Source organism: Heteronotia binoei, chromosome 2, assembly GCF_032191835.1.
Source record: "Heteronotia binoei isolate CCM8104 ecotype False Entrance Well chromosome 2, APGP_CSIRO_Hbin_v1, whole genome shotgun sequence".
Taxonomy (NCBI): domain Eukaryota; kingdom Metazoa; phylum Chordata; class Lepidosauria; order Squamata; family Gekkonidae; genus Heteronotia; species Heteronotia binoei.
The window spans coordinates 121,695,075-121,722,584 of record NC_083224.1 but is presented as its reverse complement, the minus strand read 5'-3'; the positions used below and the strand labels follow the sequence as shown (position 1 = coordinate 121,722,584).

The 27,510-nt window shown below is 40.2% G+C and overlaps 1 protein-coding gene across 3 annotated transcripts; it reads left to right on the top strand.

Moving 5' to 3' along the window:
* Positions 1 to 661: 661 nt before the first annotated feature.
* Positions 662 to 23,663, top strand: KANK4 (KN motif and ankyrin repeat domains 4). 3 transcript variants are annotated; one of them, XM_060231915.1, is made up of 9 exons: positions 662 to 748; positions 2,476 to 4,461; positions 9,389 to 9,500; positions 11,111 to 11,341; positions 12,299 to 12,386; positions 14,208 to 14,427; positions 17,442 to 17,584; positions 18,657 to 18,857; positions 22,979 to 23,663. In XM_060231915.1, exons 1-9 carry the CDS (start codon positions 733 to 735, stop codon positions 23,054 to 23,056), a joined length of 3,075 nt encoding a protein of 1,024 aa, XP_060087898.1. In that variant the 5' UTR covers positions 662 to 732; the 3' UTR covers positions 23,057 to 23,663. The 3 variants fall into 3 exon arrangements, with proteins under 3 accessions (XP_060087898.1, XP_060087896.1, XP_060087899.1); XM_060231913.1 differs by having other exon boundaries at positions 2,473 to 4,461; XM_060231916.1 differs by lacking the exons at positions 18,657 to 18,857; positions 22,979 to 23,663 and having other exon boundaries at positions 2,473 to 4,461; positions 17,411 to 17,557.
* Positions 23,664 to 27,510: the final 3,847 nt, after the last annotated feature.

Here is a 27,510-nt window from a genome sequence, read left to right as displayed (position 1 = left end):
AAATGAAATGTGAAAGAAAAATCAAAGGAAATGTGCTGGGTGAACTTGGTCTGGACACACACTCTCAGTCTAATCTACCTCACTGGCTTGTTATTATTCCTTATATTCCTTGTTCACATGCTTTCCTACTGAGAAAGATTATATCATCATGAGGGCATTAATACAGTGATAAAGGGGAGACCCAGCTGCACCCAGGAGAGCCCTGGCATAACAAGCCCAACAACACACACAAACTCTTTCTATAGCAAGGCAAAAAAAGCTCATACCTTGAATAAAACTTTGTTGGTCTTAAAGGTGTTTGGCATTTCTCCCTGCAATCGAGGGAACTCGGCAAAGTAAGGGGACAAGGAGTGGGGAGGAGCTTGGCTCAGTAGCTCTGCTGTGCAATTGGGAGAGCCTGGCAAAGCAAGCTCTTTTGCTCTATAGCTCCTGTGCAAATGAGAGAGCCTGACAAAGCAATCTGGGATGCAGAAGGAAGCAAGAGAGGGAGAAGGAAGCAGATGGGCTTGATAGGAGCCCTGTAGGGGGCCAGATCTGTCCCATGGGCTACACGATTGACACTCCTGCTCTAGGTAGTAAGAAATGTGTATAAAAAGAAAAATATCAAGAACTATGTCATTTCATGAAATAACCCCGACAGTATAATTAACTATTATATACTTTTTTAAAAAGGTAGATTGAATTTCCTCAGGTGATGGCGTGACATCAGCTGATCGGGCAAAATTATCCACAATGGAGAACATGGATGGTATGAATGTAGTACTTAACTGAGTTTTTTTTTGTTTTTTTAAAATCCATTGTTAATTGAAATAAACACATTTTATCATGTTTTCCCAGTTAGTCAGATATTTTCTAAGTGAATGGTTTAAAAATATATAATTTTATAATATGTTAATTTTAATTGTTTGTTGTGATTTTATACTGTGAGCCGCCCTGAGCCTGCTTTGGCGGGGAGGGCAGGATAGATGTACGATGACAGAAGTAGGTAATTACTGTAGTAAGTGGCATGTATCTAAATGCTTGGCTTTACTGAAAATCAAAAAGTTGTTCCTGCTACATACTTAGGATCTTGAGTAGCAGGACCAAGGGAAAGAAATCTCTCCTTCTAAGAACATGGAGAGCAGTTGCCAATCTGAGGTACCAGTTTGAGGGGAAAGAGAATAGATGAACCAATGAGACTGGCCCAATACCTTCATACATTTTGAGGCAAATTCACAATTTTTATACTTGGGTACACCTCAGTAAATAAGAACTAGAGTGGCCCATTGTTCTGCTTAATAGGAATTGTACTTGACAGGAATTGCTCAAGAAGTTCCCTGCTTTTTCCAAGTACCAATAGTTTTCTAATATTCACTCTTCTGGTTTAGTAAAAGATAATGGGCACATGCTATCTGATATATCCTTACAACCATTTTTTATATTAAACGACAACAACAAAACAAGAGTTACACTGTTCAGTTGTTTTGATCAATTGTGTGTGAATATCTTTAAACACTGGTTCTAAAGCCAGTGCCAAAGAATGTTATTTATTTATTTATTTATTTATTTGACTTTTATCTTGCCCTTTCTGTGAACGGGCTTAGCCACCCTGAGTATAATGGTAAGGATTTACATATCGGAATTATGCAGTTCTTTTCAAAGAAGATTTGTAGTGCAGCTTACAATCATTGTCATTTATATAATTGCCTGTTCAAATGCTGATTTAGCACATTCCTGATGACTTTTGATGGTGCAATTACATTATTCACTCCAAGAAAATAAGATTATACATTTGCACATGGCTTTTTGTGACTGTATATCCAAGCTGACTCTACAGAGATGTCTCAGATGACAAATTGCCACCCACACTTTTTTTCCTTTTGCCTTGTGGATGGAGGCTAACTATACAGTGATTTAATGTAAACTGTCTTGCAGTTGTGCCTGAAGCGACATTCAGCATTTTGGTACAAAATTATGTATAGTTATATACTCTGATTTTTAGCTTTGCTGCCAGAGATCTGTGCTGCTGCAGCCTTAGAGACTGCTTGTGGTGGGGGGCTCAGAGCAACATTTTAGCTTCACCACAACAGGGCTACATTGGTGTGAAGCACAATGAATTCAGATGCCTAATACTTGCACAGTGAATTACTGTGAAGATACTGTCATACATGCCTAGGGGAGAGCAGATTTCTGTATGGGGCTAAATGGAACCTTGTTCCCATCCTCTGTAGTCTAACCTTTGCATGCATGTACAACCGCATGCACACTGCAGTGCATTGACTGTTTCACAGGACAAGAGGGTTGGTGTGAGTAACTTATGGGCTGGGATAGTATATGCTTGCATGGTCATCAAAGTTGTATTTTTAGCTGGCACTGTTTGTTGCCTTTTACATGAGAAAGACAGGCTAAAATAATGAAAAATTCTTTGTGACCAGTTAGATAGTAGCTCTGGTTTTTTATTATTTTTAAAATAGTTTTTTTTTTTAATTTCAGCAGGTGACTGGTCATCAAAAACAGATGACAAAGATCCACCCCAGAGTCCTTATTCTGTTGAAACACCATATGGTTTCCACTTAGATCTTGATTTCCTGAAGTATGTTGATGACATTGAAAAAGGAAATACTATCAAGAGAATTCCAATTCACAGGAAGGCAAAACATCCAAAATTCAGCACTCTTCCTCGGAATTTCAGCCTTCCAGAAAATGGATCCAAGGCCTATTCCTCCTCCCAAAGTAGAAGCTTTCTGACACAAAGGAAAGCCTCCTTAGGGACAGAGGAAAGCACCCTTCTTGTCACATCCACAGAGTCATCACCAACTTCAGGCTGTCTAAATGAGCCAAGTTACAGAAGAAAAGCCCTCTTAACAGAGACCATCAAACAAGATTCTGTTAATCTTGAAGAGGAGACTAGTAAAGGCAGAGGGCGGCCTCAGCTGCTAAGGGCATCCAGTATGCCTGCCACACTTCCACCAATCCAAAATTCAGAAGAAGATCAGCTAGCAGCAAGTTCTCCACCATTAGAACTTTTCCAATCTATGAATGGAAAGGGTTTAGAATTTGATTTTACTCCTGCAAAGGAACCACTGGAATTAGATAACACCTGTGGTTCTTCATTAATGGTTTCTGAAAACATAAGAATCATGAAACCACAAAACAGTATGGCAGCCTGTGCTAGAGATCAAGAGAACACTATTCTTGAGCTAGATAAGCAAGAAGTAGAGCTTCTTAAGGAAAGAATCCAGCTCAGTGTTCCATGGCAAAACCAGCATTTAAGATCTGAGGAATTGCTTGTAGTTACTAAAAACATTGAAGAACACAGCATAGGAGAGACCAGTAACTCTGTGCAGTTAGTCCAGAGTGTACTAGATTCTTCTAGAACTTTGGAATACACATGTGAAAGCCAGTCTCAGGAAGAAACAGAACTGAATGTATGTGGAAGTGTTCCAGAGGTACTTAAGAAGGATGAAGTTAGCAGTCTTGGCAGTAGTGAGATGAAGTCAGTCTTGCATCCTGAGGCTTTGACTGATGAAGAACCTAGCAAGATAATAGCCTTGAAGCAACATATTGCCATTTTGGAAGAGCAGCTAAATAACAAAACAGAGGAACTTGAGCAGATCCGTGTTGTTTTGAAGCAGCAAGATAAAGAAATCAAGGCAAAAGAGAGGAGTATTGAGTTGCTGGCAAGCTCCAAAGCTCAGCTGGAAAAGAAACTCTATTGGGAGAGCACCAAAGATATTAAATTATCCATGCAGGCTAATAGTGCCCTCCAGTACAATGATGCTGCTGTGAATACTGAAATTGTACAGGAAAAGTTAGTGAAAGGGGCATCTGATAAAGGGATCAATGTGAGCATCACCATGCCTAAGGAATCTGTAGGATATGATATCTGTGGGGCTGATATGAATATGCAGCTCAAGGAAATAAGCAAAGAGATTGTCCATGCAAACCATGAGAGTGCAAACACCCCTGTTAGTGATGGAAATAAAAACAGCACATCTTTGGGAATAGAACAGAATATTGATGGTTCCATTATTGAAATAAAGAATAATGAACAGAAGATCAATGAACACAGTGATAATAACAAGTATCAGAATGAAGGATGCCAGTGTGGGATGCTGTTGTCTTCTGCTAGTGCTCCAGCTGATGGAAGCTGCTCAGAGTTTGGTGATGCAAAGGAAAAAGGAAATGAAGCTGTTTTTGAAGAAGATTTGAATGAGGAAGAGAGCCACCCAGAACGAATGAATTCACCTGCAGATCCCTCCATAAGCCAGTATGTTAAAAAAATTCAGGACCTTTTACAAGAACAGTGGATGTGCCTAGAACATGGCTATCCAGAACTGGCCAGTGCAATTAAACAACCTGCCTCAAAGCTCAGTTCCATTCAGAACCAGCTTGTTAATTCTTTGAACTTGTTGCTGTCTGCATACTCGACACAAGCACCAACAGACAAGGAGAATTCCAACACAGAGTGTCAACAGTTGGGTAAATAGTACTGGCAGAACCTGTCATCCCTTTCTTTACATGGGTGTCAGTGAGGCTTGAGTATGGGGTGGATGGAGCGTGGGGGTACATTTCACTTTGGCCTTAGGGAGTCAACCTTAGCTGCAAGCCCATTCCTGTTATAGAATCTATTGATGTCATTTTACAAATAAAAAAGAAATGTTTCTTTAATGACTCACAAGATTTTTTAGGATGAAACTAGGGTTGCCAGGTCCCTCTGGGCAGCCATTGTAGAGGGGACATATAGGGAGCAGCAGGGAGGCCCATTCAATGCATAATGAGATATCTACATCACTACCCACATAACCCGGAAGTGACATCACATCTAGGACATTGGGGCAGTGATTTGGTATTTGGGCAAAAACTCTATAGTAAATTTGTCTTCTATCATTGAGTTTTTACCCAAATACCAGAGCATCGCCCTGACGTGATGATGTCACTTCCGGATCACTGGAGCTGAGATGTAGACACATCACTGCATGTCAGATAGATCCCCCGTAAGTTCCTCCCACTGGCCAACTGATCGTCAGTGAGGAGGTGGGGTCTGTCAGCATGGCACCCCCGGTCTGGCAACCCTAGATGGAACCCAAGGTACTAGTTTTTTCTGGGTTTGGACTAATGATGCTTGGACCCTGAGTATTAGGGTAACATTGAACAATATTGAATGAAAAGTTTTCTGCTTCAACTTTTTTTAAAAATGTGGGGGGTTTGAGGGGGGGGGAACCAGAAGATAGGACTAGAACCAATGGATTGAAATCAGAAGAGTTTCCAGCTCAACATTAGGAAGAACTTCCTAACAGAGCTGTTCCTCAGTGGAACAGGCTTCCTTGGGAGGTGGTGGGCTCTGATTCCTTGGAGGTTTTTAAACAGAGGCTAGTTGGCCATCTGAAAGCAATGCTGATCCTGTGAATTTAGGAGGAGGTATTTGTGAACTTCCTGCATTGTGCAGGGAGTTGGACTAGATGATCCTGGGGGTCCCTTCCAACTATATGATTATATGAAACAAAAAAAAAAAATGGTGAAATTTCCTTGCCATCGAAAAGGCGTTTCTTCCCAAAGAAATGAATGGAAAGAAAATTTCATGAAAGAAATCTATAAAAAGTTATAAGCCATAAATTGTTATAAAATCAGTACCGGTATATTGTTAAAATTGCTATAAAAATCAGGACCTAACATCTCCTAAATACATGGTGCCATAAGAAAACAATCAATTCCCCTCATGTCATATCTCTATTCATTTATTTTTTTAAAAATTATATGCTGCCTCTCTAGAGACATACTGGAGGTGGCTTGCAAAGTAAACTGGAACAATAAAATTGTAACAAATGCCAGAATAATCATCACTAATCAGCAAGCCATAAAAACAAGCCAGAATAATAGAACAGCATAAAAGCAGCCCCAAATGCTTTAGACCATTAAAGGTAAGAATCAGTTCATTAAATTGTGCCCAGAAACTGATGTTCAGCCAGAGCACACCTGAGTACAGAGGTGATACAATCCTGTACTCAGTTCCTAACCATAGTCTAGACTAAGCCACACATCTCTGTAATTTCATCTAGATATGATCAGAGCATGGATTACATGTCCAGATTGTGCTTTGCAAGGAAGGGCTATAGCTGCTATATTATCTGACAAAAAGTGTTTAATAATAATAATAACTTTTTATTTGTATCCCGCCCTCCCTGCACAAGCAGGCTCAGGGCGGCTCACAACATATAAGTGCAATACAATATAATAAAATCATATAAAACAATAAAATTATCTTAATCAGTGTACAGTTACATTTAAAATTACATTAAGGTGCTAAATAGATCTTAAATTCAGTAGAAAAGAAGAAACATACACAGCGACGTTATCTTAGCTCAGCATGGGCGAAGGCTATTCTGAAGAGGTATGTCTTACAGGCCCTGCGAAATTGATTTACACATCGCAGGGCCCGTACCTCCTCCGGGAGTTGGTTCCAGAGTAGTGGGGCCACAACGGAGAAGGCCCGATCCCGGGTGGTCTTTAATCTGGCCTCCCTTGGCCCAGGTATATTCAGCTGGTGCTTACCAGCTGACCTCAGTGCTCTCTGGGGCTCATATGGGGAGAGACAGTCCCTCAGGTAGACAGGCCCTCGGCCATATAGGGCTTTAAAGGTCATGACCAGCACCTTGTAACGAACTCGGTAGACCACTGGCAGCCAGTGCAGTTCGCGCAACCCTGGCTGTATGTGCTCCCATCTTGGAAGCCCCAATAGCAGCCTAGCTGCCGCGTTCTGCACCAGCTGCAACCACCGAGTTCGGCACAAGGGCAGCCCCATGTAGAGGGCGTTGCAGTAATCTAGTCTGGAGGTGACTGTAGCATGAATCACCGTTGCCAGGTCCCGGCGCTCCAGGAAGGGGGCCAACTGCTTTGCCCGCCGAAGATGAAAAAACGCGGACTTGGCAGTGGCCACTATCTGTGCCTCCATAGATAGTGAAGGCTCCAGAAGGACCCCCAAGCTCCTGACCCTGTGGGCCACTTTCAGTGGCACACCGTCAAGAGCTGGCAAGGGAATTTCCCCTCCTGGGGCACCGCGACCCAAGCAAAGGACCTCTGTCTTCGCCGGATTCAGCTTCAGCCCACTCAGCCTGAGCCAGCCATGAAGGAGACCTGATCAGGTCTCCTTCAATTGCCATGAAGGAGACCTGATCAGGCATAGACCAGGATCTTACAGCACCTCCAAGCTACTAAACTCCTCTTTCAGGGAAAATGCAACTCTTTCTAGGACAGGCTGAGTCCTCAGTCTTCAAGCCGCTATGTCATTGACCAACAGTACCTCAGGACTGAGTGGTCTCTCTGACTCTTTCTTTCTCTGAGTCACATCTCAGAGGAGGAGAAATAAGAGTTGGCTGTCTAAGCCTTTAGTGTTAATGAAACTCCCATTGCAATTGTTCACAGGATGTGATTAATTTGGAGAATATCACATTCACCATAAATTCCATCTGCTAGCATAATGATAATTTGTTATCTGAAAAAGAATGGTAGTTGTCATGGAGGCCTTGAAACCCATGTTAAAATTACCCAAGGCAGTAAGTCTAGACTTCAGTCTATACCAATTTACTGCTCAAATTGGAAGTCTATTTGGAAGGTAGTAATTAGATCAACCAAATGTCTAAACTGTCTCCATAGCCAGGAACTTCCGTTTTGTGTTGCACAAAATAGACACAGGATAGCTCTGACTCTGCTATTGGATATGCCATAATATCTCTACTCTTATCACTCTATCCACTTCAGTACAGAGCTGGAACTGAACAGATTATCAGGTCAGAGCCATCTTGGTAACCGCTGACTCTGGCATCTTATGTTAAATCAATGAATAAATGATTTATTTACTGCTAGCCTTGAGTTAAGCATTAGTGGTAACAGACTAGGAACATTATTGGTCTTCAGTTTTGTGCTTCAACAGATCAGGTACTAGCAGTCTTCTTCCTTAATATATTCACCTTCCATTTACTGTAGTTCCTCTTACTTTTCTCTGCTCATAAACTGTTTAGCTTGTTCTCCTTATCTGAACAGTATTGACAAGTCATTCAAGCCCTGGTGGCATCAGAAGCATGATGCTAATGTGTTTTGAGAGGCACATTTTCAAAACAAAAATTCAGTCAAATCAATATTCAATATTAATTCTCCTCCTTTCAGCAGCATGAAGAACTTTGATTTATTTATGTAAATTTAACTGAGACTTGTTTTTAAATTCATTACAATGTGCGTTAGTAGATCAACAAAAAGAATAACTGGCTGCCTGGATTATAAAATCTCAGCAATTTTTAATATCAAATTTGAATCAATGCAGTCCTTAATATGAAGCCTGCAAGAGTCACTAAATCACATTCACCAAGGTTTTATTGTTGTTGTTTTTTTTAAAAAAGGCCCTTTCTATATTACTGTGATTACTCTCTCCTCTAGCTGTTTCCTCTTGCTCCCACCCAAGCTAGACCTGTTTTTGGAGTAGAAGCAAATACTTTTCAATTCCTTAGCTTGTGCTTTTATTACTTCACCTATTTTCCAAGGAACTCAGAGTGTTGCATTAGCTGTAAAAGTCTATGAAGTAAGTTAGCCTAAGAGGCAGACACTTGTTCAAGGCCACACATTGAGTTTCATAGCTGAGGGAGGGTTTGAATATGAGTTTCCCATATCCAGATCAAACCCACAAACCAACATACTACACTGATGGTATGTATCTTTGCTTTTGTCTTGACTGAACTAGGCAGGTATACTGTTGAAGCTCTCATAGACCATTACAATAAAAATTATCCAGGAAAGATAAATATTCATGCAACTAGACATCAGAATGTTTTAACAGAAGTTCCTATTACAATTATTTCTTCAACAGAAAATGTGTTCTGGTGATCCTTGCACTGCCACAAGGTATTTTAGGATTGCCACAGGGATTTTGATTTGATATAATGCTTGGCAATTCTCCATTTAAATTACTTGCTCATAAATTCAAGAAAACATAGGGTTGGTTCTTGCATTATCACAATGGTGTGTCCTTTGCTAAAAAAATGATTGTGATGGGAATGCCACACAGCTGTCATCATGTGTGTGTGTGTATTATCATGTATACTAGCAGGTGAAAAGTCTGCATATCGGTACCACGTTTTCTGTTTCCACACAACCATCTTCTCTGTGTGGAATAGTGCCAGATTTGGCAGCTGCATGAAACTTCTGCCATACATAGTTGCTTTGACCAGCATCTGCAGTTCCACGGTAATTCAAGCATGGGGCTTAGAATCATAATGAAAGGGGACTTCATTAAAAGTATATGATCAAGCTGTGATCAAGCTGATCTTGTATTGAAAGAAACTGAACAAAATACATGATGAAATTAAGAACAAACCACTTTAAAAGTTTTGATATTTTGTGTTTTTAATATTTCTGTTAGAGATCTCTCCAAGCACGAGTCTTAAATCTATTATGAAAAAGAAAGACACTGGTTTTCATGCAGGAGGTAACAGCACCAAAAAGAACCTTCAGTTTGTTGGGGTAAATGGTGGGTAAGCATCAATTAAAGAGACAAAAATTTCTTTATGTGTACATGCTATAATTGCCTGTATGCTAAACAAGATAAGAGAGGATTGTCATAACAAATATAACCTCATTTTAATGTATTTCATTCTAACACTGGTGACACTGCTTGTAAGTCTTGTGGGAAGCAATGGGACACATGTAATTGCCAGAAATGTTGGATGCTAATGCACTGACATCCATGAATACTGAATTTCATTGCATGAAGAACATAAAATCAGCACAAACTGTAACCTTTTCATTGAATCAATGGTCACTGAATCAGGCATAGATAGTCTCACTAGACGTCATCTTAACTAATCTGAGAGTTGATTCTTTCATGGATTTCTGTGGAAAGGAGTATCATTTGTATCCAATCTGTGTAGAACTTTTCTCTGTCTCTTTCCCAAAGTGTTCTATTTTTGAGGTTGTGGTTTCCAAAAATTTTTACCCAAAGGATCCATCAATGGAAATATGAGTAGCACACAGTTACAAACAACTATTACCACAGCTGGCTTTAAGGTGAGGCAACCTTAGTGCACTGTTAGGGTTCACCACACACCATGTCACCTTGGGTACTGAGTTAGATGGACCAATGATGGAATAAGAACAGTTTTATATGTTCACATGATGCTGGGGGCATATTTGGTAGCTTTGGTGGGGGAAGAGGTGAGGGTAAAATCAGAATAGACGTAAAGTCCATGGAAGTTCTTTACTTTGATCACATAATGTAGGCCATGCTTTCTAGGTTGTGTTGGGTAAGGATTAGGAGTGGGTAAAAAAACATGCCAGCCCTGACCTAGGTGACCCAGGCTAGACTAATCTCATCAGATCTCTGAAGCTAAGCAGGGTTGGCCATGATTACTACTTGGATGGGAGGCAATCCTTAAAGCAATTCACCCATATACTGTAAACATAATTAACTTCAAAGTGTTTTGCTATTTGAGTGGTTATTCTGCTATTTTGCTTTGAAAATGCAGTAAGATTTCAGTACTTTCATGGTTTAGAAAGCAAGCATGATATCTATAGCAAGTGTTATTGAGACCACCATGTGCTGTTGAGGCAACAGAGGTGAACAAACAGCAAGAGGCCAGAACCTAGCACAGGGGTAGCCAAACTTGCTTAATGTAAGAGCCACATAGAAAAAAGTCAGATGTTTGAGTGCTGCAAGACATGAAAGTCAGATGTTTGAGAGCTGCAAGGAAGAAAAGGAAGGAAGGAAGGCAAATAGATGGGGGGAGGGGAAGGGATGGAGTAGTAGAAAAAAAAAGCAACTCTAACTTTAAATTTATTCTCCAAACTGCTGGCTGGCTTGGCTTGGAGAAGCGATTTAGAGATAAAGGCTTTGTCCAAGTCGGCCGACTGGGTGGTGGGGGCTTTGAGAGCTGAAAGAGCCACATGTGGCTCCTGAGCCACAGTTGGCCACCCCTAACTTAGCATCAGGTTTTTGTGACCAATTCTTTGGCTCCTGGGAAGCAGAAGAGGAAAACCTTATAGCTTTTGCAGCTAGCATTTCATGTTTTGGGGCCATCAGTTTTGCTTACATCTCACTAGTTGTTAAGCAAAATGAAAGCTGAATAACACTTAGTTCTTCCCTCAGTTATGAAACTACATCCAGTGAAGATTCAAGTTGTGAAGAAAGCTCATCAGAAGAAAATTCCAATAGTGAACCTGAGAGGAAGTATGGCAGTGAAGAGCACAGATGGGGGGAAGAAGGCAATAGAGGTGAACAAACAGCATCTGGATCTTCCCAATACATGAAGAGAGAAGTTTCTGATTCAGAAGAACTAGAGAGCGCTAGAAGAGAAAATACACAGCACAAGACAGAGAGGTAATAAGAACTAGGATGGCAAACCAAGACTTTGTTTAAACATGTATAGCTCTCATAGGCAGTAGCAATTATCTTTGCAGATTATACTGAAAGACTTCTGTTGACAGAAGTATTAATGTACGCTGATGTAAACAATAACAATATACATTTGTAGTGGAGTTCTTATATGTACCTGTTCATAGTATTTTAGCTAGGCTCTTAGATTGTAACATAGCAAAAAATGAGCACTGTATTCCAGGTATCTTTTTTTGAACAGCTGCATTATACCAGACAAAACTGGTAGTAAACATGATCGGGGTGGATAATGTATGACCTTTGGGTAACAAGGGCTTACGTGCTGCAAAGGCATTGCCACCATGTTATATGTCACTGGTGGTCTAGTCATTTTTATGAGTGCGGGAGGCTTTTCTCCCCTGAATGACATCTTAGGTGAGCTGGATATGACATATGAGCAATATCCTTAACAAAGTGAATATATAGAAGCAAGAACAGCAATAAGCCAAGACAGAATTAAACATACTACTTGAGTTTTTAAAATCTGTGTTGCATTATGGCCAGTGCTTTTAAAATGTGCCCTTTATAAAGAGGTAGTCAATTAGTCTCTAGCCACAAAATGTGACTCTTTCTGACTGTTGATCTTATTACTGTTGTCAGCAGGCCTCAGATTCAGTGGGAGCTCACAGGAGCACAGCTCCTGCACCTTTCTGAGAGTTCTGCCTCCTCCTTCTGAGAGTTCCACCTCCTTGTCCATTGAATAGTATGTGCAGCTGCATAACAATCCCTGAATGAGCTCCACCACATATTTTTCTACAAAATGATTGCTGGTTGTCAGTCAGAGAATTAAGGGTGCAGTAGAAGTGCATTGGGTTCTTCACAGTAAAGTGGTCTTCCCAATACAAATGTATTAGTTGTTATTTATTTCTTACAGTGAACCCACAAAAATTTGTTTAATTTCAGATTTAAACCCTCTGCTGATTTTCTGAAAGGATGTCAAATCTTGACCAAAAACCTGTCAGAAATAAGGACCACCAAGGACAAATTATTGGTACTGTTTTTTACAGTTGCATTCTAACTGGTTTTCTCTTTAAGAAACTAATCCTATCTCAGTTTGTTTATTTGTTTGTTTAGATTTATATTTACTTGTATATTTATATTACTTATATTTCTATTATTGCTAATAGATATGCTTTAGAATTAGGATTCCCATGTCCTACCCAAATTTACCATAGAGTTTCCCCCCAAAACTAGAGCATTGCCATGTAATGTTGATGGCACAATGACATCACTTTTGGGTGATGTCATCATGCTGCATTTTGGGGCATTTGCAGCAGTTTCCCCTTGCTGGCCATAGACGGGATGCAGCCCACAAAAGCAGGAGAACCCCCACCTGGACTAGGGGACTGGCAATCCTATTTATAATCCTTCTTTAAGATCTAAGTTATCAATTACATTTTTATGCCATCTTTCTTTTCCAGAGCTCTAGGTGGTATATTTTGATCTCCTTTTCTCCATTTTATCATCACACAACAACTATATGAGTTAGGTTAGGCTGAGAGAGTATGTGTGGCCCAAAGTCATTCCTTATGGTTGGAAAGACTGTAGATAGTTCAGAGGCAGTTCATGAGGGAGAATTACAGTACTTAGCACCACAACAGGAGAAGGAGATCTGGTGTCTTTACTAAAGGGCATCAGAAAGTGGTCCATGTGCAGAGCTATTCTGTGGATTGGTAGCTGAAACTGATGCTGGCATGTGATATGATATATGTACCTATTTTAGGTACTATTCTGTTTGGTAGTCATGGGCATGCACAGTCCTATGGGAGTATCCCCTTATTGGCTCCTAATACCCTTCAGGAAAGACACCGAATCTATATCCTGATTCAGTGTCACTCAGTGAACCAACCACATCAGCTTCCTTTGAGTTTTTTTCCTCAGAACTTGAGTTTGTTCCTCAGAGAGCCAGTTTGGTGTAGTGGTTAAGTGCATGTACTCTTATCTGGGAGAACCGGTTTTGATTCCCCACTCCTCCACTTGCACCTGCTGGAATGGCCTTGGGTCAGCCATAGCTATCACAGAGGTTGTCCTTGAAAGGGCAGCTGCTGTGAGAGCCCTCTCAACCCCACCTACCTCACAGGGTGTCTGTTATGGGGGAAGAAGATAAAGGAGATTGTAAACCGCTCTGAGTCTCTGATTCAGAGAGAAGGGTGGGGTATAAATCTGCAATTCTTCTTCTCTACCCTTTCAGTAGCTATTAGGATACTGTGCTGGACTACTACTGTGGCAGCAGTCACAGTAAAATACTAAGCAAGTTTACTAAGCCAGTTTGGTGTAGTGGTTGAGTGCACTGACTCTTATCTGGGAGAACCGTGTTTGATTCCCCATTGCTCTACTTGCAGCTGCTGGAATGGCTTTAGGTCAGCCATAGGTCTCGCAGAGTTGGCATTGAAAGGGCAGCTTCTGTGAGAACTCTCTCAGCCCCACCTACCTCACAGGGTGTCTGTTGGGGGAAGAAGATAAAGGAGATTGTAAGCCACTTTGAGATCCTGCATCATCTTCTTCTTCTACATGTGTGTTTATCACTTAAGTTATTACTGATTGTTGAGAAATAGTTGAGAAATAGTCATCACACATAAGATCAAATACTATAGGCAATCATATTATCCCATATCCCAATCATATTATCCCATATCAGGCACAGTGGAAGCAGTTCACACATGGGTTAAGGAATTACCCTGAGGTGCTGGACACTTGGAGAACTTGCTTAGTCCATATATGGTTGTTGAAAAAGACAGTGGTTTTGGTGGGAATCAAGAAACAAAAACATTATTAAACTACTTTAGAAGATTCTTATTGTTGGTCTTTGTAGAAGCATGTTTTAAGCACCATCTGCCAGGAGTGGTTCCGAATCTCGAGCAGGAAATCCTCCAGCCCTGAAATTGTTGCAGTTTATCTTCAAGAAGTTGAGGACATTCATCCGCAGTTACAGAATATAATTGTAAACTTAGCGGATGGGAATGGAAATACAGCACTTCATTACAGTGTTTCTCATTCCAACTTTCGAATTGTGAAGCTTCTTTTAGAGACAGGTAAGAATTGTTTGGGGAGGGTTTTCTTTTTTTGAGAATTCAAAACTAATTAAATTTGCTGTGTTTTTAGTGCTCTCTTTGATTTTCATTCCTGTTGCCCAACCCAGTTCTTACTTTCTTTTGCCTTGATTTCTGCAGTCTTCTCTCTGGCCTACCTTCATCATCCATTCTGTTCAACATTGCATTCTTTCTCTAAGATTTTCCACTTTGCCAAGTGCACATAGACCACAAGAAAGGTTCATTTCACCACTTTTTGCTACTGTTTGCACTACTCCTCATTGAATCCAACTATACTGTCTTTACTTTTACCATCCAACACTGCCATTTTGTCCTTTCGTCACTATACTGTGTCTAGGGGGGCATTTCATACAACCAAGCAGCTTTATGTTGAAATCTTTAAATCCAACTGCATGAACAGTATAAATAGCAAAAACTCAATGGTGCATATTTCTGGTGGTGTATATCTCTTAGTCATAGTTTATGGTGTTCAGTAGGGAACATGCCAGCATACATACCAACAATTGCCCTGGCAACACAGAGGATGAACTGGCCCTCCAGTATAGACCAGGCTGCCAATATACTTGTGCAGCATTCATATTAGGAGTACCTACACTGACTGCTCAAATTTTATGACGTAGGCCTTTAAGATTGTAATAGTAAACTAGAATTCTGCACCAAAAACTGCATTGTAACCGACTGAACAGTTAGGTCAGATGTGAAGGAGCAAAACATTCTGCTAAGAGTTTATCCAGTAAAAATGCATGTGCTTTCCATCAAGAAGAAAGACGTTCTTTGACTTCCTTGTTGTCATAACAACCTATAAAATGTTAGAAAAATGGCATATTATCATATGTGTCTATAAACCAATTGTTGCACTACAACTTCCAAGCTCCCCCAAAAGACTGAAACAAGGTTGTTTTGTTCTCTTGGTAAATGCCTGCAGGCAACTGTGCTCAAAACTGCACTTTGAATTTAAATACTAATTCATTTTAAGTCTAAGAAGGAAGGAAAATAATAGCATTCTCTGGAGTGCTAGCAATGATGCAAACCATAAGAACCCTGTAATTTCTGCTCTCACTCACAGCAGCTCTCCAGGGTCCCAAGCAGAGGTCTTTCACAATGCTGCTACTTGAGGGGTTTTTTTAAGCTTGAGATTTAGCTTGGACCTTCATATATGCAAAGTATGTGCTGTACCAGGGTGGTATTTTCTTTTAGTGTTTCCTCTGCTTTGTTTCCCTGTTTTCTTTTGCACTTCTACCTGCTTTGTGACCACCTCTGTCTTCAAAATGACTTTGCCTATATGTGATGCAAGAGAACTTAAGAAGAACCCTGTTGTATCAGACCAGTGGTCCATCTAGTCCAGTATCATTTCTTACACAGTGGCCAACCGGAGCATAGAGGGCAGGACCTTTCTGTTTATGTTGTCTTCTAGCACTGGCATTCAGAGGTTTAATGCCTCTGATCATGAAGGTTCCTGTTAGTCATGATGACTAGTAGCCACTAATGGATTTATCCTCCATGAATCTGTCTAATCCCCTTTTAAAATCATTTATACCATCATCATCATCTCTTTTATTGGCATACTCAGATATAACATGAAATAAGGACAGACAGGATATACAGTCTAAGATTAAGAACAATAAGCTAATAAAATTTATAGTGAAACATGCCCTGCATAGATTTTAATGGACTTCTCCAGAAATTTATTAACAGCCCTTGTGATTTCCATTTCATTATCTTTCAGTAGGCATCAGTGGTCAATCCCATTCACTAGGTTACAGGGAAGGACAGAAAGATTTCCAAACAGTTCCCTCCGGGGATTAGAATGTAACTGACAGTCCAGCAATATATGTTGGATGGAATCTGGGCTGTTCACCTCACAAGGACAGACTCTCTCACTATATGGGATTTGGAGGAATCTGCCATAAGTCATTTATGCTTATGGCTATCATTACATCCTCTACCAGCAAATTCTACATTTTAATGACTCACTTTTCTTCATCCTGAATATACTGTGCACCAACATCATTGGATGTCCCCAGTTCTAATATTTTGGGAGAGGGAGGAAGAAATTGTCTCTGTCATTCTCTCTACCTTTGCATAATTTTATAAATCCCTATCATGTCCCCCCTTAGGCATCTCTTTTCTAAACTGAAAAGTCCCAGACTCTTCAGCCTTTCCTCAACCCCTGAATCATCTTGGTTGCCCTCTTCTGTGCTTTTTCCAACTTTGCAATGTTCTTTTTGTGAGATGATGACTGACATTGCATATAGTATTCCAAATGAAGCATGTCTCAAACTAAGCCAAACGCAATGTGACTTCCCCTTCTTTCTGTGAAGTAAGTGAGCATATGTTCCCATTTCTATTTCTAGTAGTGTATCCATATAGCAACTTAGGATACATACTGAATTTCCTCATAGACAAGCAATTTGATGGCAGGCCATAATTTTACCTAGGCTTTCAACTAAAGCCCAGCTGTTTTTTAATCTTCTGTTCTTAGATATATTTTATAGATTTTTAAAATGTCTCTAAAAGGAGCCCTGTGGCGCAGAGTGGCAAAGCTGCAGTTCTGCAGTCCAAGCTCTCTGCTCACGACTTGAGTTCGATCTTGGTGGAAGCCTAGTTCAGGTAGCTGGCTCAAGGTTGACTCAGCCTTCCATCCTTCCGAGGTCAGTAAAATGAGTATCCAGATTGCTGGGGGGGAAGTGTAGATGACTGGGGAAGGCTGCCGTGAAAACATCATGATGCGACATCACCCCAGAGTCAGAAACGACTGGTGCTTGCACATTTTTTAAAAAATGTCCCTGGTTTATTTTCAATGGCTGGTTTGTTTTTATATTGATAATTTATGATAATTTTATTGTATTATTCTTATTTGTAAGCTGCCTCAAGCAGGATTCTGGAGAGGTAGCATACAAATTCCCTAAGTAAATAAAATGAAAATATTGCTTCTCTTGTTTTGTACTTCTCTAACCGCCATTAGATTTATACATATAGAAGATATGTATTTTTAGGTGTTTGTGATGTAGACCATCAGAATAAAGCTGGGTATACAGCAGTAATGATCACGCCATTAGCATCAGCAGAGACTGATGAAGAGATGGAGGTAGTTACAAAGCTGTTGAAAGAAGGCAATGTTAACATAAGGGCAAGTCAGGTACGTTAAAGTTATTTATTCTACAGTTGTTTATTCTGTATTAATTACAGATCATGGAATTATTCTGTATTAATTACCACGTTAGTGTTAATGAATTACTGTAAATTGAATCTCCTGTGCTAACTGAAGAAACTTCCTTTGAAGGAACAAGTCTATCTCCATTGAAGTAAGGTTCCATCCACCAAAGAATGTTCCTCACTTAGCAGAAAAGAATTTTTACATCCAACCGTATATTTTTATTTTACAAAGCAGGTACTGGTTGGTAAGCCTGAGGTATTAGAGGGTTTTGCACTCCCCGTGTTTGATGGGGTACTGCTATCTCTCAGCTAGGAGTCTAGGAGTTATGCTGGATCCTGCATTGTTCTTAGAGAAACAGATAATCTTGGTGCAAAACCTGCCTTTTCCCATTTCTACTTAGTAGGATGGTGGCCCCTTACATGGACTCACACAATCCCAGACACACTAATTCATGTCATAGTAATCTTGAAGCTGGACTATTGTCATGTATTCTAATTGGGCCTGCCCTTGAAGACAATTTTGCAGACTCATCTGATGCATAATGTGGCAGCTTGATCCCTGGAAAGTCCTTTATGGCCTTAGACCCTCATGTCTATGAGGTAATCTCTGCCACTATGCTCATGTGTGGCAATTCTGTTCTGGAGATGAAGACCTTTTGAAGGTACTGTCTTGGCAGGCTTGTGAAGACAGCTGTAGCCTGCTCCAGAGTGTCTTCTATAGCAGCCACTACCTTGTGTAATTATTGTCCTGAATCTGTCAAATGGGTTTCTCATTTTGGAGACTTTGCAAAGTCTATTTGCTCAGACAGACTCCTTCATAAATTTGTTTTAGTTTGTGGGCTTGCAGCAAGGTGTTGTTTTATTATTTTTAATTAACATCATAACCCATCTTGAGTCCCTTGTTGGGAGAAAGGCAGGTTTAAAATGCTATAATTTTACTTTTCATAGGTCAATAACAACATCCCTCAAAAGGACTTTTATATAATCTGAACAGAGATAATAAGAAATGAGATACAATGGAGTATTGTATATTTGCTTGTTATTGTCATTTCTAGGGTGGCCAGACTGCCTTAATTTTGGGTGTGAGCCATGATAGAGAAGATATGGTAAAAGCTCTGTTGTCATGTGGTGCTGATGTAAACCTTCAGGATGATTCTGGATTGTCACCTCTAATGGTTGCTTGTCAGTATGGTAATGTTGAGATTGTGAAGCTTCTCTTGTTTCATCCAAGCTGTAATATTGAATTAACTGATAAGGTAAGAGAAATTCATGCATGTATAATGTGTAGTACAAAAACAGAACTTCCAGGCAACATTAACCTTTCTGTCTACTCAAAATGTAATTCAAGTTAGATTCTGGGGGCTACAGCATTGAATTTTGTTGTGGATTTAAAGACAACCCAATAGAAACCCCCCTCAATTCAGAAAAAAATATATTCTTGGCTTAAAAGATCTGCTTAAAAGGTTTAATTTTAGCTTGTTTTGCTCACAGTCACATCATATTTTAGGTTTTGTAGGCTTATATACATTTTAAATGTATGTGCAACTTGCATGAAAATGGCACTAAAGAGTTAGGCAGTCACTACAGACTACAAAACTAATGCTACAAGACTGTGAGAGAAGTTATTTCAGTAGCTCAAGCACCAGTGGAGGGGTGGTGCAGAAACCCTATGTCTCAAGGCAGTGTGTGATAAATAAAGATTAGTATTTATTATTAACATCATATTATATTTTATCAATCATATTATAAAATCAGCAAAATTATCTTTCTTGTCCTTATGGTCTCTTTAAATGTAGAGTCTTTGGCTAGGATCTAGCTAAATATTTATGTGGGCATTTTGAGCTGCAGTGGGAAGGAGAGGCAGGAATGTAACATGGAAACATTTAGCTGGAGACAAGCATTTAAGTCTTTGGTGCAAAAGGCTGTGGCGAAGCAGGTCCCATCTATCAGACTTTGCCTTTTTATACTATATGGTTGAGATCTTTTTCTTTATTTACAATGATTAGGGATTTGGGAATGTTCTTTGTGTAAGTGATTCTTAGTTGGTTTGCTATCTAGCCAGTTTTTAGGATTGCTAGCCTCTCATCAGGCATGGAGAATTCTGCACCCACTCACCCATCTCTTCAATGGCTATCAGGCCAGCATCATGATTTAACTTCTGAGTAAAACCCAGAAGTAATGTCAGCCCTCTCTAGGAATCCTAGAAAGACATGTCAGAAAATCCCTGAAGTGAGGTCACATTACCCCCATGCCCCCCCCCCCCCCCGCCCCTGGTCTCCTGGCAATCCTGCCAGTTTTAATTATGTGAAAAGTATTCAGGTACATTAAATACATGACTATTTATCTCTTTTCACAGTTAATTTACTCAAACCTTTGTTGAGTAGCAGATCTCCAGCCACCTCCTGGAGGTTGGCAATCTTAATTTATATCCTTCCTTCCATGGGAACCCAAAGCTGCTTCCATCAGAGGTTGAGAGTATTCCAATGTTACCTAGCAAGTTTCCTTGGCAGAATGGGGATTCAAACCCAGGTCTCCCAGACCCTAGTCCAGCACTCTAGGTTAGACTTTACCCTTTTAAGCTTAGGATCCACAGGTAGTTCCCTTCTTTGGTTTCCAAATAGTTAGTCAAACTGATTTACTGTGTCGCTCCCCACCCACCCCTCTCCAAATGGTTGTGGAATATCTTTGCTAGCCGCTGGAGAAGGGTGGGCTGGCAGGTGAACATGCCTATCACCTTTTCCTCTCCTTATGATTCCGCTACTGATTTGGTACTCTCTAAACCACCACGCTAGAGTGTTGAACCAGCCATTTATGTTTTATAAACAGTATTCAAAAATATAGAGAAGGCCATTAACAAAGAAATCAAAGAATGCTAGTTAGACATCAGCCCACAGAATAAGCTGTCCTATTAATTCTGAGATTCTCACTATATGGACAGAGAAGTCACACCTTTGTATGCATGGCTAAGAAAGCAAGAAGAGGAACTGCTAAGTTTCCTGAGACAGTGAAATCTTGAGGAAAAAGATGACATAGTAGAGCCCTAATGAAATCCACTGCTTTATGCTTAAACTTTGTTAAGTTCAATCAGTAGTAATGGACAACTCTGTACGCAATATACTGTTGAAGTTAATGAAGGAATGGCTTGAAATCTATTGCTCTTCAGTTACACTTTTTTAAAATTTCCATCTACAGTTTAACAAACTTTTAAGAAAAGCTAAATATGTAATTAGTATCCCATAAGTATTCAAAAGGGAAACCAATAGTTTAAAGGTTCATTTCATTTGTAATGAAATAGTAGGGAGTGAGGGTGTCATTTTGAAATAAAACTTTTCTCTTCTAAGCATAAATAGAGGCACTTTAAATTAGTGTCTCCTCTCTATTGTATTACTAGAAGACTCAGTTGCAAAAATGATAAAACTCTTGAAAAGGATGTACAGAATTATTGTACATAACAAGACCTTGGGGTGTTTTGGTGTTGTTTCTCCTAGAAGGCTGGCTGCATTAGTGAATATTTCGTTTACAATGGCTAGAAAACAAATTAATCTATGGACATAACTTCCTTTAAAAACAAAGATAAAGGCACCTGCATAATATAAATTTATAATGGCATGTTCTCAGCAGCTATTTCTGGCAGCTGAGAGGGCACAAAATATAGTAGCCCAATTAGCAAATTAAAATGTACAAACTACAAATTATAAGCATTCCTAATTTCAGAACACATAGAACTTTTAAAACACAGAGAGACTAAAAATGAACACAGCCAAATACACTGAAACAATTTACCATCCATGTTTACAGTCTCTCATCACACCAGAACACTCACAGAAGAGGGGGGGAAACTTGGTTAATCTTAAAGGTGCTCCTGCTGTTGAGTGAAACACGGGCTGGCACAGCCTCCCCCCACCTCCAGCAAACACACACACACACACACACACACACGCGGAAGAGGAGGGGGAAACTTTGTTGTTCTTAAAGGTGCTGCTGGGTAAAACAGGATACTGAGGAAGCAGAGGGAAAAGAAACACTCAGGGAAGAGGGGGGGAAGCCTCTTTGATCTGAATGGTGCTGCTGGGACAAACACAATGCCGAGAAGAGTGAGAAAGGATGGCATTTATAGCTCCCCTTTACCTCCAGCACACATTCACTCACTCACAGATGAAGAGAAAAAACACCTTTGTTGATCTTAAAGGTGCTCCTGCTGGGTCAAATGCGATGGTGAGGAGGACAGACCCAGCCTCCCTTCCCCCACCTGCAACAAACTCTCAGTCACTCACACACACACAAATACACACACATTCACAGAAGGCAATTTTTTTAAAACCAAAAAGTGCTCCTGGGTCAAACACAATGCCAAGAATGGGGGAAAGGAGGGCTCCCACAGCCTCCCCTACCTCCCTCCATCTCTGAAGCCTACGCCACCAGACCCTGCAGCAGACACGCACCTCTCCCTCCCCCAGGGCTTCTCCGAAGGCTGGAGCATAGCCTGGGGAACAGGGATGAAAATCCAGCCATGCACTTGGAATCTTACCTTCTCCAAAGGTCCCGCTGGTAGCAAGGGGCTTGAGAGCTCCCCTCCCACCACCACATGGTGGAACCCCCTCCTTGGAGACAGGAAGTGCACTTGCTGAGGGCAGCGCCATTGGGGGAAAATAAAAGTTGCGTGCCAGTGTATCCTGTAGGGAACCACCCATGTGACTCCCTGGAGGTCTCCCTGGCACCACAGAGAGTAATTCTAGAGCAGCACAAAAATGGCCGCCATTTTGTCCCCCGCTTCTGGATTTTTGACCAATGGTCTTGAAAACCGGGGAATCCCAGTGGGGGATTGGGAAGCCTAAATAAGATACCTGTGGTGACTAGAAATTAGGAAAAAAGGCCATAACTAAAGAAACCCTGCAGAGTCATATCAGGCTTTGTCCCAAAGTCAGGTTTTTAGTTAGAATTTTCAAGCCAAGCAAGTCTGAGACAGGACCATGTCTCGGATTGTGGTTTTAATTGCATGTATACTGCTGAAGACCATCTCCATCTCCTTTAAGACAGGGTTTGTATTCATTCTACATTAAATAGAAGTCCCTGTTTTATTAATGAGTAATCTACTCTGCTGTACCACTGGAAGGATTTTAGCTTGTCATTATGTGTTCTGTGGATTGGTCAACAATGTACAATGAAAATAAATTGTTTGCAGTACTGTTTTGAATTGTGCTACTGAAATAATCATTATGGATAACAAATTTTACCAAAAATAGTTCTCATGTTAATGTCCATTTTCTCTTTAATGAAATAGTGTATTCATTTATTCTTCTATTGACAGTCTCAGAAATGTAGACAAGCAAGGATGGCTGGTATAATACTAACCTTCTCTCATTTTATTTTCATGTAGGCTGGTAATTCTGCATTGTCCATCGCTTTGAAATCTGCCCACATAGAAATTGCAGAGTTCCTCCAGGCCCACATATAGCACAGCCAGTCTCTGAATATATAAAGGGAAATGGAAAATTATGTGTTGGAATGAGGAATTGATAACAAAAGACTTATTCATTTAGCCAACACTGCAACCAGTTTATATGCCAATGATCATAGCTGATAACTGCTGATTTCTCTACATATTGAAAGGAGGAACTATATCAGCTATTTGCGTACATTCGTAATTGTTGAGAGTCACTCTCAAGCCTGCTTTTAGGGTTGTAACCTATGCACAGTGGCACAAATAACTCCAAATTGCTAGATTATTGCATTGCTTTTTATTAATGGTAATTGTACCTTTAAAACTCACATTGGCTAGTCTCTTATTAAGCTGATAGCTTCTTCAGGCTTATTTTATGACTTGCTGAAGTGTTTACCCTTTGATAAGGACAGTGAAGCAACTCATTTGTCTCCAGGCAGTGGTTCTATGTTTTCCAGGAGTGATGGCAGAGTATCCATCAAGTATTTAATGTTATATATTAAAGGATAAGTGCTTTCAGTTATGACAGCGCAAACCAAAGTTGTTCTAGGTTCATTGAAGACATAGGTAACACAGCTATTATGATATTTAAAGTATCCTCACAGCTCTGCTATCAGTCCACACCAACTACTCAGGGTTTACCTGGTAAAGAAGGCAAAGCCAGCTAGATCTGTCTCCATACCAAATAAACCCAAGGGTTGCCAGGTCCTTCCTGGCTCCAGGTGGGGGAAGATCCTGGCACCGTCGAGTTTTTACTCAAATTGATAGAGCATCCGTGATGTGCCTGGCGCATTGATGTCACTTTCAGGTGGCATCATTGCACCCGGCACATTGCACATGATGGAGCTCTTTGGGGGCAGGGATCCCCCTGGGCATCAGTTCCATGCTGCTGGGTTGGGGGGCCCCCAAACGGGGGAAAACCTCGCCCCCAGTGGGAGGCTGAAAACCCTAGTAAGCCCTGTCTTGATTCCCTTATTTTCTGCTTGGACCTCCCAATGAATCCTGAACACCCATTGGTTATAATGTAAGTCTAAAAAATTACCAATCCTACCAACTCAGAGCACATGTCTTTATCAGGGTCAGGGGACAACTATCAGTACAGGACCACAGATGGCTACTACTGTGATAAGGCAATTATTAGGCCCTAATCACAATGCTGCCCCTGAAGTATTAACTAGTACCAGTTGTACTGATACCCTTATGCAGGGGTCGTTTTGTAGAAAAATAGTTTGTAAAGCTCATTAGCATAACTCATTAGCATATGCCCCCCCATTCCCCAACCACCCAAAAGCAACCTGACGCAAGAAAGGAGAGTCCTGGGCGAGCGAGGCCTGCTTAGGCTGGCTAGAGATCCAGCCAGCCCAAGTAGGCCTCACTCACCTGGGACTCTCCTTGGCCACCACCACCCCAGTCAAAAGGCCAGCAAACCACTTGCCACCCATAATCACATAAGAAGTGGAGAAAGGGTGGTGTGGGCTTCTCCAGGGGTTAATGAGGTCTGCTGGGGGTGTGGCAAATCTCCTGGTGGCTGGCTGGCTGCCCACTCCCTTTATCTAGGGATTGTTATGCAGCTGTACCTACTATTCAATGGACAAGGTAGGTAGGGAGAAGGAGGGGGAACCCTCGAAAAGGTTCTGTGAGCTCCTGCTGAATTCGAGGCCTGCCCTTATGCCACAGGACCTAGCTACATGTTACAAAAGAGTTCTGTCTTCTCCACATCTCCACTCTTCCTGCTAACATCTGTTTTTATGCAATAGATACCTCATTTACATTGTGTAAACTTAGACATGACCGGGAAGAGAGAACACATTTATTGTAAAGACTAGTTAGTCCCTGATGCCAGATACTTTGACAGTGAGCACCAGATCAGTGAAATAAGCTATGAATACTCATACTTCTTTTACACTGAAAGTCTACTATATATTCCTTATACCATATTGTGTTTTCATTTTGGCTATAAGCACAATAATAAAGCAATACTAAAATTTGTTTTTGTAACTTTAGAAAATAGTGTCATTTGTATCACAAAGCATGTCTCAACTAACTTGTAAATTGTATTGTGATATTTATTACTATTGATTTCTTTAAGTACCAGCAGAACGATTATTTGACATAAAGCAACAAATACCAATTGGACTCATTATTTACAGATATTACATTTGGCTTATATGACTCTGATGTGAGAATGCAAGTGTAATTGTTTAGTTCTATTCAAACATACATGAGTTAGTTTCTGTATATCAAGACAAGAAGACCTTGTTTCTCATCCATTTAGAAACATCATATATATGGCTTTCTTATGTTTCTGATGGAATTTAAATTGGCCAACCAAGAGGAAACTTTGAAATATCTCTTATTGAAAGATCAGGTACAATTAAGATATATTGTACTGTAAAAAACAAACAAACCCTGAATATAAAGAACAAAATAACTTGATCATAAATATTCCCAGGGTGATTACTGTTGTTTGAGATATTCTCATAATTATGTTCTGAAGGGCTATTTCTGATTATGGATTCATATGGAAAGTGCCTTTTGGGCAAACATCTGTTCTCTGGTTGGAAATCCCTAACTTGTTAGATTGAAATCTGTTGTAATCATTCATTTTGCCATATTGTTCTGTTTACTGAGTAACCTTCCAACCACAGGGTAGTCAGAGTTCTTCCATGGGTTCTGCCAGCCTTCCAGTACTCACTACAATGCATACAAAAGGCAGATCTTTTTTTATTATTGTTTTTTTATTATTCAGTCATTATTAATTATAAATGTACATGCCCTAATCCCAAGAACTGAGCAATCAGTTATTTCCTTCACTGAATCTTTTGTTTCTCCATTTAAAAAAACAACAGCATCAGTGTGGGAGATGTCTCTATCAAGCAACCCACCTGAGGGAAAACTGGGGACATGACACCAGTAGTAGAGTGATGGGCAAGCCCATATGGCATATCTGGCCCATCAGCCACAACAAAGGACATAGCTGACTAGTCACCTTGGAGATGGTGAGGGTGTGCCCTTGGGACTGCATGGGTGTAAGGCAATGACTGGGTGGCACTGCACACTAATTACCAAAGACAGGAGCAGCTGCTGTGGAGGGGTTTAAAGGAGCTTGTGTTCAGGAACTGGAAGATGGAGTTGAAGGCAAGATCTAGCAGGCATGAGAGATTGTAGGGTGGTGGCCATGCCATTGCACTGGCAGAGAAAGGGAGTGGAAAAACTGCCCTGGGTACAAGACTGGTGGATGCATGGAAGACCAATCAGCCTGAGTATAAGGTACTGAATAAACCCCTCTGCATATCATGCCTTTCTTGGGACAATGGAGTCATGTTCCCTCTCTAGCTTGCTTAAAGTAGTGGGGTGTGCATTTGACCATATCTGAGCTGCAAAAATAGCCAGATATAGACCTGGGTGTTTTTCAGGCATTTCAAATGGCCAAGCCCCCAAATTTGGGATTTTTCAAGACCACTGGATAGCCAAAGTTAAAGGGAGTTTAAAGGCATTGTAGTCCTTTTAAATGCCTTCTAGGTGAACTTGGTGCTTGGAGAAGGTGTTTAAAGGGACTCCCCCCCCTCCATTGAAACCAATGAAGGATGGGGGCCCATAGAACTGGATCCCTTGGTCCAATCTTTTTGAAACTTAGCCATAATGTTCCATTTCTGGATTTAAAATTAATAGAAGAAAAATGAAAATGATCTCTAAATTCCTAACTAAATTAGAAGATAATATTAGAACAATTACAGGATGTGATTTAGTATCTAATCCAATTAAATACCTGCATATTAATCTGTCTGGGCAAACAGATAATTTAAAGAATTATGAAGCAGTATGGAAGGAAATACAAAAAGATCTGGAAACATGGTCTAAGTTAAAATTACCATGGTTGGGAAGAATCTCTACAATAAAAATGAATGTATTGCCAAAAATAATTTTTTATTCCAGATGTTATCAATCATAATTAAAGACAAGACTTTGTGGGAGTGTCAGAGACAAATAAATGCATTCATATAGAATGGCATAAAGCCATGAATCAGATTTAAAGTTTTACAAGATGAAAAGAAAAGAGGAGGTCTAGCAGTACCTAATATCAAATTGTAGTACCAGGCAGCTGGCCTGGTTTGGATTACAAATTGGATTAAAGATCCAAATGAAAGATTGATAAAATTAGAGACTGAGGATTTGGCTGATGGCATACACAACTTTCTCTGAATTAGTAAAAAGACCTCAAAAAACAGTTCAGTGTATAACTAATGTAATCAGTTTATTTAAAATCTGGGAGACTTTGGGAGAATTTAAAATTTGAGAAAGAATATCATCAATAGATGTGTTATGATAAATATGTGAGGGAAAATAATACTTTTGCAACATAGCAAGAAATGATAAACTTGCCAGGAGAAATTAATTCTTGACAAACAAAGAAGAAGGAAAAAAGAAACAATGGTTACTATATCTTCAGTTAACCTCTAGATTTAGAG

Excerpts from the sequence above, each read along its gene's own strand:
- KANK4 (XM_060231913.1), top strand. Across the intron at positions 4,462-9,388 it reads CACAGAGTGTCAACAGTTGG|AGATCTCTCCAAGCACGAGT; the intron begins GTAAATAGTACT and ends TATTTCTGTTAG. Across the intron at positions 14,428-17,441 it reads GAAGCTTCTTTTAGAGACAG|GTGTTTGTGATGTAGACCAT; the intron begins GTAAGAATTGTT and ends ATGTATTTTTAG.